This window comes from Epinephelus fuscoguttatus, linkage group LG13, assembly GCF_011397635.1.
Source record: "Epinephelus fuscoguttatus linkage group LG13, E.fuscoguttatus.final_Chr_v1".
NCBI lineage: Eukaryota > Metazoa > Chordata > Actinopteri > Perciformes > Serranidae > Epinephelus > Epinephelus fuscoguttatus.
The window spans coordinates 17720284-17735075 of record NC_064764.1 but is presented as its reverse complement, the minus strand read 5'-3'; the positions used below and the strand labels follow the sequence as shown (position 1 = coordinate 17735075).

The following is a 14792-nucleotide window of genomic DNA, read 5'->3' as shown; positions in this document are numbered from 1 at the left end:
TACTGTTAAATGACATTTAATTCCCATTTCTTCCTGACATGAGTGTCATTGTTAAATACAGACTTCACCAGCCTCCCCTCCATTCTGGCTCTTTGGCGTGTGCTTTATCAGTTTTATTTCCACCCCCCCTGCATGTTAAACTTGTTTCTGTGCTTAGAATTCAGAGTCCATCACTGAAGGAGCTCCTCTGCTTGACTTTGGAAGGGCAACTCCTTGCTCTTTTTTTCTTTTCTTAATTCTTCATACTTCATCTTTGCAAAAATGGATAAATCAGGAAGTCATTTTGAATTACTCTTTAAATGAGAGAGCAAAGTCTGGATTGTCTCCTATCAAATAAATTGATTGTATTAAGACAAAAGATCTTATCTCCAGAGCATTAACATAGATTTGTTTTTTATTACCACAATTGATTAATTGGGCTTATCTTACAGCTTGGACTAAGCATACACTGTCTAATAAATGCTTTCAGTAATTTGAACACTCTTTCCCTGCCTGTTTTTCCTCTATCACTGTTCCCCCCGACTGACACTTAATCTTTTAGTAAACATCAAAAATGAATAAATCAAGGACTCATTTTGAACTGCATTCCACCTGAAAGAGCAAAAGCCCCAACTGACTGACTGAAAGTCAGAAATTTCGGCATATGGTAGGTAAGAGGGAAAAAACAAATATCAGTTATTATATCTTTATCATAAAAGGTTCTAACTTGCTTATTCCCAATATAGCAATGTAATACAGCAATATAAAATGTCTATCTAGGAGAGTGCAGTGTTTACTGTAGTAGATAATGGACATACATTGACCATTAGAACAAGGAATGCAGGTGAAGATTTTCATATTCAGTTTCATTCATTTAAAGGGATACTTTGCTGATTTTCAACCAGCTCTGTGTCACTGCAGTGTGGGCAGAGTGTGCAGATGAACGTTGCAAACGCACATGCAAACGCACACGCTCCATGAGCTGGCGGCAAAGGGAAGCCATCACCATTCATCTGCACACACGGCTTACATTGTAGTGACACAGAGCCGGTTGAAAATCTGCAATATATCCCTTAAACATTTTAAGCTCATACTAAAGACTCTGTTTTCAAGTTTCACACCACAGACCAAATCACAATGCTTTTTCAGAATAACTTGTGGGTAGAACACCCCCCGCTTCAGGTACATAAAAAGAAAGACTACTGAGCATACGCTGCCTCACTTGATTAGTTTTTAGCCACCTAAAAAAAGGTAAATTACAAGAAAACAGCCTTGTCCAGTGGGGAATGGTTATTTCAAATGCAAAGGACTCCATCTCCAAAAATGTGTCATTTAAGAACACGAGAGTTCCTGGTCTACTACTGCCCTCATCAATTATTGCGTATTAGATTTATTGAGGACATTTATATAGGAGATCAATGGTTAAAATAAGTTTGCTGCTGCCCCCGTCCACAGCAGTACACTGCTTAGCTTCATACATAAAATAAAAATAGCAGAAAATCAGGTAGGTAGGGCCACCATGTTCACCTATATGTCTGTAAACTTTACAGTTATAGCTTAAAATGAGCATAGAAATAAACAAGTTGACAATGTCACATGTCTCAACAATTTAAAACAATCGCCAGTTGTCTCTTCAGAAGTGGTAGTACAGCGTCAAGGTGATTCAGTCTATAAAGTAGCTCTCTGTGACCTTGGTGGTCCATCCATCGTTGCTGAGAGCAGTGAAGGAGCATTATAGCATTAAAACTATAATGGACAGATTGAGATGATGTCATTGTAGATGGTTTGCATTTTTTATTGTGTGTGTTTCTAATACTTTTTGTCCACATTTTTTCCGCATTGACCACAGATTTTTGTAAGCCAAATTTAAGCCTATGTATCTGCTAGAAAAGGCAAATCTGACTTTGACCCGATGGTAATTTCACTGGGTGCATGCAATTATTCTCCATCCGCACCATTAAATAATGTCACCTCTGGGCACTCTGGAGGGAAACCTCAGTTCAAAGCTGGTGTAGTGAGATTAATGTTTGCATCGTCTCATGGTGTTAAAGCACAAGTACTCGTGTTTTGTGCTATGTAGGTTTGTAAAAGGCACATGTGCACCTATGTCTCCAAAATCCCACAAACCAGCTATTTGCACACTGCAGTATCACAGGAATAAGTGAGAGAACATTTTGTCATATAGGTGATATGACCCTTCAATTAAAGTCAAGAGTCTAAATACTTGTTACACCACTGGGTGTACTCTGTGTGTGTGTGTGTGTGTGTGTGTGTGTGTTTGCAGGCCTGCACCAACTTCAATGACAGTGGGGCATGTGTGACCCAGTGCCCCCAGCCCTTCGTCTACAACCCCACCACCTTCCAACTGGAACACAACCCCAGGGCGAAGTACACCTATGGAGCCTTCTGCGTCAAGAAGTGCCCGCGTGAGTCTTATCACCTGGACACACACATGCACAAATAATTTTGGTGAAGGATCGTTAACAGAGAGATGAGGGAAAAGCACAAGCAAGCTACTAAATGTTCCACTATGGGATGTAGGCTGAAGACAAATGCTTCATGCTGATTACCAGATTTCTTTTTTCAAAGTAAAAAAATGGGGATGATAATCTCTTTATTCACAGATATTCAGTAAAGCTTGCTGTTCATGCTGAGGCTATTTCTCCCCTTGGCAAATATATAGTGTTACATTTAGGGAATAAAATAAATAACATATTCAGAAAATACATTGAATCTCATCGATTGCTGCTGTCTCTGGGGATTAGAGAAAAGTTGATTAGTTGATACATGAAGCACGCCATAGAAAACAACTAAAATGCTTAAATGCCTGTGTATTACCACACATCTGTCAAAATAAGCCATTATATCCCTATTTGCATAATGCCAGCATAATACCTAGCTCTTAGCAAAGATCTCAACTTTGCAAACACACACACACACACATTCACACTCCTGTGCATTTTCATAGTCTGATTTTTATGGACTGTACACACACACATGCATGCAGAAAATATCTTATTAGCATTTGAACACCACCTCTTCATGCTGTTTGCCTTCCTGCACAAATAGAAGTTTTGCCATGAATAAGAACAACGATGAGATACGAGGGATGCTTAAGTTGTTCTTACATCTTTAGCTTGTAATATCCCTGTCATAGTTGCTGGAAGATCATTTCACAGAGAAAATGCTGTTAGTGTCAATACAGCTTATTTTATGTTGTCCAAAGTTACTTGTGCATGTGAGTCAGGACATTGTCGCCAGTCTTCACTTCTACAAAGGGCTGTTTAAGGGTTAAAACTTGGTTTTAAGGTAAGGGTTAGAATTAGGCTAAGGGATGGGGTTGGGCATTTAGGTGTGGGGCAGGTTAGAGTAAGGAATGCATCATGACAGGGAGAAGTACAGTGTGTGTGTCTTTGTGTGTGTTTCTCTGGGCCCAAATGCCAAGGTCTTGAGATCCATAGGCAGAGAGGACAGGATAGGAGACAAAAGGGATTTCTTACTGTGGAGAATGTAAAATTAATAGATACATCAGAGCAGGGCCTCCTTTGATTTTAATATGCAAGCGTTTGTCTCTGTTTACACATTAGCCACTAAGACAACACAGGACAAACAATAAACACTTACCTCACATCCCACTTTTATGAAGACAGAGAAAACCACATATCTACAAATTGGTGACAAATTTCAGGAAAAGCTTCATAAAGTGTGGATCCAAAACACAGTTAGCAACACGTCTCTTCCTAAACTGGTTGCGGACACACACTCCTATGGGTGTTTTGGTTGAGATCTCTTGGCTTTTTTTTTTGTTGTTGTTGTTTTCCATTTATAGCCTGGCAAGTGGCCGCACAGGAATTCAATAGAGTAATCATGATCATGATGACTACAAGGTGATGCGTTTCCGGTTGGCCCAGTGTCTTTGGCATAACGTGGTATTTTAGGCATGAACATTTTTTATTCTCATCTGTGCTAATCGGGAATTTTGGTGATTAACCTTGATTGGATGATAAAATCAGTGTGGCAAGCATAAGCACAGGGGCCTAAATATAGACAGTGCAGGCGGTGCGGTTGCAAAGGGGCCCATGGGATGGGGGTGTCAATAGAGAGAGCAGGCCCCCCAACAGCATGCTGGCCAGAGAACAGGCTCTTGAAACTCTTGCAGACTGCCACCTCAGAAATACACCCATTTTCAAAGAACACATGTTCATGTTGAACTAAAAAGTGGGGCCAAACTTTACAGAAACTATAAAACAACAAATAAACTATAAAAATATTTAATTGAATGAATACTTTATTATATTATTTTATGTTTTTGTCACATACATATTTGCACTGATGATTGCTGGGTAATATGTGTGTTGCTGTTGTCCATTGTCAAATCGTAGCTAGACCCAAAATCTTACACCAGGGCCCGTCATAATAACGTGCACTGGGGCCCTTCCTAACTACCATACGCCACTGTATAAGCGTCAACAGGAACTGCAGTTCCATTTTGGTGTCAAGGATGACTGGAGTTTGTGCTTCTCACCTGCATGCGTATACCTCTTTAAATATGGCACAAGGCATGGTCGTCCCTGAAGAGACTGTCTGAATCTTGGTCCTGGTTCACACGTGGTTGTGGTGTGAATGACCCAACAGACTCTAAAGGGATTAAGGAGGAGGCTGCCTCTTTTACGAATACAAGGACCTGGTTGCAGAACACTGACTATCTGAAGCAAAGCTTTTCTTGAGGTCATCGTAACATCTGTTTGGTGCCTTTGCTCAGTACCTTTGAATTGTCTCTTGCATTGGGCTATGAATCTTCTCAGAATACCAAGACCAGCGAGTTGGTCTGCATCACCATGATATCTCCTCTTACTGCCTTACAACACTGTTAATCTTGGTATTAATCCTTTGTTCTATGACTACTACCCTGCTAACCACCAACCACTCACCAAGTGCACAGCTAATTGTGGACTCCCCACGCTGCTTCTCAACATCAGTGAAAAGGTCAACCAGCAGGGAGGGGAGTGGGACTTGTGCTTCAGGCAGCGTTACTTAGACATGTGGTATAATGTGACCATTTAAATGTTTAGAGTGATGAAAGTAAGTCTCTTACTGCTGCTTAGAACAGTGATGTTTCTATGTATATTTCAGGCTTGTTTAAAGGGGAGCACAAAATGAAGTGTCTCTTTTGTTTTGTGGTAGTAGTAGTGCGCTGGTCTGTGGTTGGTAATATGATTAGTATGTGAGTTCATTTTCCTTCAGTATGGGTTGTTCTCCCAACTAAATAGGGACTTTTAGAAATGAAACAGAGTCCAATAAAAAGCCAATTTCATTAAATATTTAAGTTGGCATGCTTAAAACTTCAAACATGGTTTAACCCTTTAATGCAATCCATGTGCAGTCAGGAGAGCTTCAGTCAGACAAAGAGAATGAAAGTGACTTTCAGCACTTTTTTTATGTGATTGCCTTCACCAAGTGCCACTTATTGTACTGTATGTTCCAGCGTGACAAACAGCAGCCATCTGTATTTGACATTTATGGTGAATTGTTTTTCAGATAACTTTGTGGTGGACCATAGCTCCTGTGTGAGAGCGTGCCCCAGCAACAAGATGGAGGTGGAGGAGAACCGCATTAAGATGTGCATTCCTTGTACTGACATCTGCCCAAAAGGTACATCATAAACAGATATTTAAAAATATGTAAACTAATCAGTAATTGATTATGTTTCCACTTATGTGGCCATTTATGAAGTTGTTAAAGCAAATCATTTTTGGTTATCTATCACTGTTAATATTGGGCTTGCCAAGAGGATGCTATGTATAGCATTTGGACATTAATAAATCATTACCACAGTAACTCAGAGACATATAATCACAAAAAACAATCAAATTCTAATTTGAGGGGTTAATTGGGATTACAATTAGATTTATTTTTGAGAAATACTAACACTGCCTAGCAGCTGCATCATCCATTGCCCCCCTTTATACACTATTAAAATGCCACATATTCAATCCCTTCAAATCTCAATCATCTAGACATGTTGGTGTTATAAAGGCATTTATATCTCACTGTGCATTGCAGCATGTGATGGCATCGGTACAGCCAGCCTACAGTCGGCTCAGACAGTGGACTCCAGCAACATCGACAAGTTTGTCAACTGCACCAAAATCAACGGCAACCTGGTGTTCCTCATCACTGGGATCAAAGGGTGAGAGTTGAGAATATTGAATGTATCAGAGTGATAGAAGAGGGATCTCTTAATGGAACTGTGATCACGTTTGTATGTTTTATGTTCTGTGAAAACAGTATAGCTTTTAATTAATGTTAAAGTGAAATATGTTTTATATGTTAAATTGTATATGATAAAAGTAGATTTTCAGTGATTTAACACAGGCAATCTTGAAATTCAGAATATTTTTTCAGCTTTTAAAAAAGCGAAAGCATTTCTTTTTCAAGCATTTTTTTTTTAAATCTCTCAGCTCAATTCACACCTTGGCAAATGCATTCAGCATGGATACCTTTGGGTATACAAAATACATTGCAAACACTAATGGTTAGATTTTTTTTCACACATTCCACTTTTAATGTAAAGTGCTAGAGTTAAGAAAGCCTGGATAAGAAAAATGTAGGAATGGTGTTAATTGCCTGACTGAATACAAGTCATGGCAAGTGGGAAATGAGTATGCTGAAAGTGCCTTGAGAGTTAGAAGAGCAGTAGTAAATGTATTAATCATAAATAACTATACGGAGCGTAAAGGAATTCAAAATTTGGAATTGAGCTATCATAGCTCAATTCCAGACCTGCCAACCTGCATGCATTTTGCATACCAGGCACGCATTTTGACATCAAAGTACAGTGGTACAATTTGATGCTCTAAAAGTACGCACATCACTCAGTCGTTTCAGTGTCTGTCTATGTCTATGCTAGCCTTGTGTCACCAGGCTCTTCACGTATGGTGAAGAGCCTGGTTTCCATTCACTCTGAATTTTGTCTGGATTCTGGTTCCGGTCTAGAGAGTGGATCCGGAATTCACCAAATTCACCAAAGTAAAAGTGTTCACCAAAGTAAAACTTTAAATTCTGGCCCACCATCGATTTACAATAAAAGAAAAATGTTAACTTAATGGCTTGGGGCTTTTCTTGAAAATTATATTCTTTAATTTTCACTGCATTTCTATTAGCTTGGTGCTTTTATTTTGACGGAAAGGCACATCCATTGTTCCGGATCCTGTCTCTCTCGCCCTGGTTCCGGTTCCTTACCAAAACGGCCACTAAACGCAAAGACATATATACATAGACGCCGCATCGAGTGGGTTTGCCTGCTGCTGCGATACGTAAACGTCGCCGCCATATTGGATGTGGCAAGGCTGCGCTGTAAACTAATACAAGTGAATGGACTTAATTTCATAAAGCGCCTTTCTACAAAGAAATTTACGTTAATGCCTATTGTTTATTCATTCACACACACACTAATATACTTGGGAAACAGGCACCAGAAATAATTTATTTGATCTTCTCAGATGGCTAAGATAAGAACTTTATTGATCCCACACAGGAGTAATTCACCTTTCATCAGCTATAGAGAACAAGATAGTGCCGAAAAACAATACACAGTGTACATATATATATATATATATATATATATATATAAAGTGCACTACCGCCCTCAGCCTCAAGCTAGATAAACCTTCTTCGCCCACACCTCTGGGTAGTCCTCAGTGATGACTTTATAGCCAGCTCAAACAACGCTGAAAAGGTAAAATGACATGAGAAATGCAAAAATTGAGAGCTTTGAAAGCTTCTGTCTGTAAGCAGTTAGCTTCTGTCTGTTAGCAGTTAGCTCCTATTAGCGCCGCCGTCGCCAAGTCCTTTTTTTTAACACCCTCTAGTGTGTGTGTGTGTGTGTGTGTGTGTGCGTGCGCAATGGGGCCAAACTCCGCCGTGTGCGATACAGAGAGCAGAGAAAATAAAATTAGATAAAATTAACTTGACCTTCAAGGGGGTGGGGTGTGGGGGTAGGGGAAACACTGAAGTAAATAGCATCGAATTCACCTGTCCTTGATACATTGCTGGTGAGAATTGTACCAAGGTAAGCAAATTGCAGACAGATTTACATTCAACTGTGTTATGAAACCATGTGCCCTGCCTGAATAACTATAACACACTTATGATAAAAAGACTTTTTGTTTGATGAGTCTGCTGAATTTCTATAAGAAAAAACAAGGCAATAAGAAGAGAGCAGTTCTAATAGGTGTCTTACTACACAAGAACATGATGAGGAATGCTAATGTAATGCACTTGTCTATGATCTATTATCTATTTCTGTATGAAATTGCATGAAAAAAGGATTTCTGTATTTTTTAAGCAGATGATCAATACTACCATCAGACTGATTAAATTGACCTTGATCTGTGCCGTAAAACAAATATTGGGCATCTATGGACGTATGTGGGGCTTAAGCCTATATGAGTATGTAAATGTATGCTCATGTCTTCTGTTTGCAACATGTGCATATTGGCTTTTATGAAAAAAAAAAAAAAAGTGCCGCCGTGTCCACATATGTTCATGACCACGCACGAGTGCCCGGTGTAATGTTGAAGAAGTTGTTAAATATGTGAGGCTACTTTGTTCCTATACATTCTGACCTCTGCAAATCTTTACTGTGGTCCTGTGCGGCTACCGTACATGTGTGACAAATGAACAGGAAGTGAAGCTTGTTCTGTTTGAGAAAATAAACGAGGACAGCTGAGCAAGACAAAGATGAAAACAATGCAGAATAAAGATAGCCACGACAATAAATACAGAACTGAAGAAAATTACAATAAAAATATGAAAGAATGTTTTAAAATATGTGTATATCTCTGAATTCAAAGAGCTGTAATTTGTACAGAAATATGCAAAATTACCCACCAAATGTGCAAATGTTCACAGTACAAACTAGACAAAGCAAAATATACGCATTATATGTAGGTAGATGTAAGGTATGTATGCATGCAAGTGATCATTCACAAGTATTTCTGCAAAAGCACAGATAAAATGTCTGACTGATTTGATCTGATATTCTAAATTGTCATGTTCTGTGTTTGGGTGAGTGCAGCTCATTTTTCATTGCTGTGATTAAGAAGCACCTGGCTTATCAGTGCAGGGTAAAATGCCATTGTTATGATCTTTCTATTTTCATTTGTGCTGTTCTGATCTCCCATTATCATTCACAGGGATGTCTATCACAACATTGAAGCTTTGGACCCAGAAAAACTCAATGTATTCCGCACCGTACGGGAAATCACAGGTGAGTAATGTCACTTGCACAGCATGAATCTCTGCACACGCATATGAATTAATAAACAAATAAAAAAAATGAATAAAATGTTCTATATCATAATCCGTTCCCTTCCCCTTTTTATTGCCATATATGATGTGCGCATATGTGATGTCTATGTGTGTATCAGTGTGTGTATTTGCTCAAGACTACCCCCCCCCCCCCCCCCTCCCGAGACTGTCCACACCAAGGACAGACATAGCAGCATAAGATGAATATCAGATGAGTCTTTCAATCTCCTCTGTCTCTCTGCTGCTTCTCCCTCGGGGAGTCCCTAGCCTTGAGTCCCACAGTCCCAGCTCTCCCTTCACGCACCATGAAGAAAAGATCCAGAACATGCGGTGCGCATCGTTAATCCTCCAGCTCCCCTATGCCACCGCCACTTCTGAGCGGCATGTATACTGTCATCCTTTCAGCCCCGACATTTGACAATGCCATCTGAAAGAAACCTTGTATCTCCGATGTGACACTCCCTCATGAAATGAGAAAATATTGCTGTTGAAATATTGTCTGTGACATTTTTGACTTATGAAGGGGGTTAACAAAAGCAGCAGCTTTATGAACCAGTGTCCCTCTTTTCCCATAGAAATACACATTCACTTTTTGTCTGGTGTAGAACTCTTACATTTGTTGCATTTTGGTAGTAAAAAGCACCCCTGGAATACATATGATACTTTTTTTTTTACAAGTTATGGCAAGCAAATAATATATTTGATGATAATTATAATTTAAATGTAATGTATGGAATAATAATTGAGCAAAATTAAGTGCCAGGATAAATGTAGTGGTAGTAGCTTGTGCTGTGTTTTCCAACCTGCTCACTTAAATTGCTTCATGCTTCTGTGGTGTCCCTCTGCACGATCTAAACGGGATTCAGAACAAACCACTCTGCTACAAAAAGCACTTGGTTTGTTGTTTTTCAAGAGCAAACAGAGTAGTTCAGGTTTGGCAGTGAGCCAATGACTGTAAAACTTCTGTTTCAAAAATGATCAGATTTTATTGACATCTTTAGTGTCGTCCTTTGGTGGAGAATAGTAACTGACCACAGAAGTCAATTAAAGCTAATACATAGGCCTTTTTAAAGGTCAGACCCCCAAATCACATCCACTTGGTTTGGCTTTGCTTGTCTTTCTAACAAATTGTGATCCATTGGTCTACAATGCATTGATCCTTTTACCACAAGCACAAGTTAAAGACGAAAAACAGAAACAAAGAGAAGAGACAAGTGCAGAAGAAAAATCTACTCAGATGTAACAATCAGTCAACAATATGACAAAACAAACTCAGAAATCTATAACACCTTGTAAGGGGTAAGACGCCACTGAATGTAAACTTGATTCACTATAAGAATGGCTGAGTGCGCAAAAAGTGCAGACAGAAGAGACTACCATTCGTCAGCATTCTCACTCATTATCTGCATAATTACCTGCTGTCTTAGTTAATCAAACATTCGTTTCAGATTGCGAGTTAAAAATATTTTTTATTCTGCCTTTCAAAAAGGCAAACGAATCTGGCCCTGGGTGCATTTTTAAAGCAGGTATAACTTTTAAAAATCTGTATTCCTATGAAAATAAAAATGCTAAGTGCAATCATTTATATTTACTTTTAATTTACAAGATCAAAAATTTGACTTCCACTAGATGTTTTTTTCCTCTTGTGTTTAGTGATGGCAGTTTGAGAGCAGGTGATGTGGACAAACCATTGGCCAAACGCCATGTAGTCAGAGATGTGTGTCAGCTCAACGTGTCATTTCTCGGAGCTGTCAAGAGAACGTGACTTCTGACAGAGACAGCCAACCTGCCTCTGTGACCCAGAGGTCACGACGAGCATTGCTCTGGCTTTCAAATGAGCTGTGTAGGAGGACAGCGCTCATCCTACACACCAGCACCCCCATCTCTCACTTCAGTTCTGTTCTTTTTTCTATCTTTCTTTCTTTCTGTCTTTGAGCGCTTCCCTTTTGTAGCATCTTCAAAGACATATCACCACTTCAGGTTTCACCCAAAGAGTGGGCGAACTCACGCAATTTAGCATAAGTGGGTTTCTCAGTATTGTGGCTCAGAATGCAATCACCACAATTTAAGAACCCTTAACCTTTGCTTGTGAGCTCATGGCCTTCTTCTCTAAGTGGCTCCATGCTGTAATTTGCCTTGTGCATTGGTGTGCCACTGATGTGGCTCTCAGCAGAACATGAACCGCTGCTTGGTGATCTTTTCACTTTGCTATTTTTGCACAAGACCATTCATTGACAGAGGTGAGAAGAAAGCAAAGATACTGAGAGTAAGACAAGGCTAAATGTGTTTTTTTTTCCCCTATCACACCTATTAACTGTACTAACACAAATCCCCCTTGGATGACCATGTACCAGTGTTAGTATCTTCCATACATTAGGCTACTATGTGACACTGAGCATTAATCTTTACATCAGTTGTGCTCTTTTGTGGAAACAAGATGAAGGCTTTAAATGTATTTATTTTTTCAAGCAGTTTTTTCTTGTCAACAAATCCCATGAAAAGACTAAAACTATCACTTGTTAATCTTTCCATACTCCCAACCCAATCTGCTTCAGCCTCAAGCTCCTTCATTCCTACTCAAGATGTAGTGTAAATCCTTTTAAACAGATCACAAATATGGTGTTTGGTTTTTAAAAGAGGCTCAGTATTTCCCAAAACAGCTGGGCACTACAGCTTTTATCAAATGTTACTCAAAGAGCATTAAAGAGCAGACGTGAGGACTATTTTCAGTTGGGGAGCATTTGGTTCACCACTAAGTATTAAATGCATCTGGACAGTGTGTGTGGGATAACTAAAATGCGACTACATTGCCAGTGTTCATTGTAAAGGCAGAATATGACACCCAGGGCGATGATGTGGCTCACTGATGCGTTTTTTTAGTAGTTTTTGGACAACAGTGGAGGTCTATTACACTGATAAATAAGGTAAATATCAGGCAATGCAGACAATGCTCGTTAGTAGAATTGTTGGTTTTGGTCTTTTCATTGGATTTATTTTTAATAAAAACAAGTATGGACTATCATTAGACTTTCTCTTTAAGTCCAAAACAATATCTTTACAACTGAGCACAAAGAAGGATCCAAGATGCTTCTTTATCACCATCATCCATCTTAGCCCCTCAACCCATTCAAAAATGTAACTTATATAATTAAGTCTTGATAGGTTAAGACGAAGTCCAACACATTCTCACTCCGACCTCGTCACATATCGATGTTTGGTCATGGACTTTCCACGTCCCCATACGACGTAAAAGGTACTTTGGGTACCTTGGTTGTTGACGTTCTGGTACACCGTGTCAAGGTCGCATGCGTTGTCTTCTTTCAAAATACACTAATGTTTTCACAAGATTTTTACTGTGTCTCTCCAAAATAAATGCACTACGTCAGTGCAACACCATAAATTGATATTGTTTTCCCCCAACAACTAATGCATGTGGTTGGGTTTAGGCAACAAAAGCACGTGGTTGGGTTTAGGAAAAAGAACAAAACAGGTTTTGGCTTTATAATCTTGCGGGACGCAAACACCGTTCTCCTGGATGAAGATCGGTGTTTGTTGGACCCATCCACCACTCCTCCCATTCACTGTATTCAGACTTTCGCTGCCTCAACTTTCATTCTTGTCCCACTGCGCTCCCCCTGACGCTGCCGACTGCCAATAAACTATAACGGCGACTGGCTGTGTATCATACCGGCGTTAAAGGACGCCTCAGGTCACTGCCCAAGTGCTGAATTTTGATGACTTTGGAGTGAGACCGAAATTCATTAAGATTAAATGTGAAAATCAAAAAACCTTATGACATATTCAGAAAACAGGCTGCAGACACACTACAGCCCGTTTTACACTGCCAAAAGGCGTATTCTGTAAAAAACAAAAGTTGGCAGGCGGCATTTTGCCACCCTCCCTGATTTTGTTTTTATACTGCCAATGCTGAAAAAAGACTGATTGGGCTTTACTGCAAATTTGCACAATTCCTGTTTAAAAAGGGCTTACATTTCACTTCCCTCTGTGTGCTGTCAGTGCTCACCACATTGAAGCACTACAGAAAATTACTCTCAACATTCCCTCTTTTCTTTTTCTTTATTTAAAACATATGCAGCTGTAGATATAACAGACATCCACAACATTCACTTTCACGCCTTGAGGCATCTCACAAAGGCTCATACTGTAGTGTTAAACTGTGTGTTGATGACCATCAGTCATACATGTTCTGTACCTGGTCGGTCAAGGAACTCAGACTGGCAGTTTTTGCTCATAGTCTCCTTTTGGGTTATCTTTTACTGAGCAGAGAAAAAATAAGTTATAAAAGTTTTATGGAAATGGAAATGTAACTCTTAACTCTAAATATTTACACTTGTAAGTCTTCCAAATGCACATGGTGTCCGCAGAGAATCTATACCTACCTTGCACATGCATAGCATATGTGTGCTGTTAGCCCAGTATTAAATTAGCACAGGCAGGTATGCAGCAGGCGGTAGCTTGTTACATTCATTAGGAAACACCCACATCCCCAAAAGAGCACTACGATGGAGCTGTGAGGGGCCTCAGCACTGCAGGTTTTGTCATTAAGACGATTAGTGGCGACACAGTGCTAACGATTCTGATGCTGACGCCGTCCTCTGGGCTAAGAGGATCTTGGCATCCTGAACAATACACCATGAGGTCAGTGGTAGTGGTGCAATAAACAACATGGACAAATAACAAAACTGATGTTAGCTTTTACAAACATTTTCATGCAATCAGTTTTTTTGTTTGTTTTGCATCGTTTTCCATTTTGGAATATTTTAACAATGTTGATTTTTTTATTCTTTTCCCCCCACCTGTTTGGAAATAACTAATGTGCTCTTGCATGAGAAGAACAGTGTGAGGCTGTGTATCAAATTCAACTCATGTCCATTTGCATGAGCCCTGGTGTGTAGTTCCTCCCAATTACCTGTTTTTTCCCCCTCATTTCTTCATCAAACACTCTTAATAAGCATTTGCTCAGACTCTGCTGCTGCTCAGCTGGGATAGGCATAACAAACAAAATGATGTCTGCGGATTGATAAAGGTGCTGCTGAAGGTTATTGCTCTCTTGTCAACAAGGCATGAGCGGCCTTCTTCCCTGCAACTCCTCTTACCTCCCTCCACCATCCCTCCCTTTCTGGATAAACAAAGTTATGCATCCCATGGGGAGAAACACACACTTTAATATAATGGAGTCGAAAACTGTTCATTGATTGGAGAATGCATCACGCTGCCCATCACACCCACATGGTTTTTCTCACCGTCCACCACCACCTCCTCCTTTGTCAAGAAGCCAATACAGCAGCAGTTTGTGAGTTTTTCTTTGTCATTATAGTTACCTGGACTTCCCTTACCTCCCCCATCTTCCTCCTCACCTCTACCCCTTTTCCTTCTGTGCCTTCTTCCATGGTCTCATAGCGTCATCCAACCATTTTGTTTGTCCTCTGGTGTTGGCTTGGGGATTGTACCCCCCTACCGTTTCTCTACTAAATATTTCA

The 14792-nt window shown here is 39.8% G+C and overlaps 1 protein-coding gene across 2 annotated transcripts in view; it reads left to right on the top strand.

The window, feature by feature from the left end:
* LOC125900168 (receptor tyrosine-protein kinase erbB-4-like) overlaps window positions 1-14792 on the top strand; it is a 479428-nt gene that overhangs the window by 315569 nt on the left and 149067 nt on the right. For both annotated transcript variants that reach the window (XM_049595048.1, XM_049595047.1), the window contains exons 7-10: window positions 2264-2405; window positions 5518-5631; window positions 6043-6169; window positions 9177-9250. In XM_049595048.1, the coding sequence (XP_049451005.1) occupies window positions 2264-2405; window positions 5518-5631; window positions 6043-6169; window positions 9177-9250 (457 nt within the window). The remainder of the gene's footprint in view (window positions 1-2263; window positions 2406-5517; window positions 5632-6042; window positions 6170-9176; window positions 9251-14792) is intronic.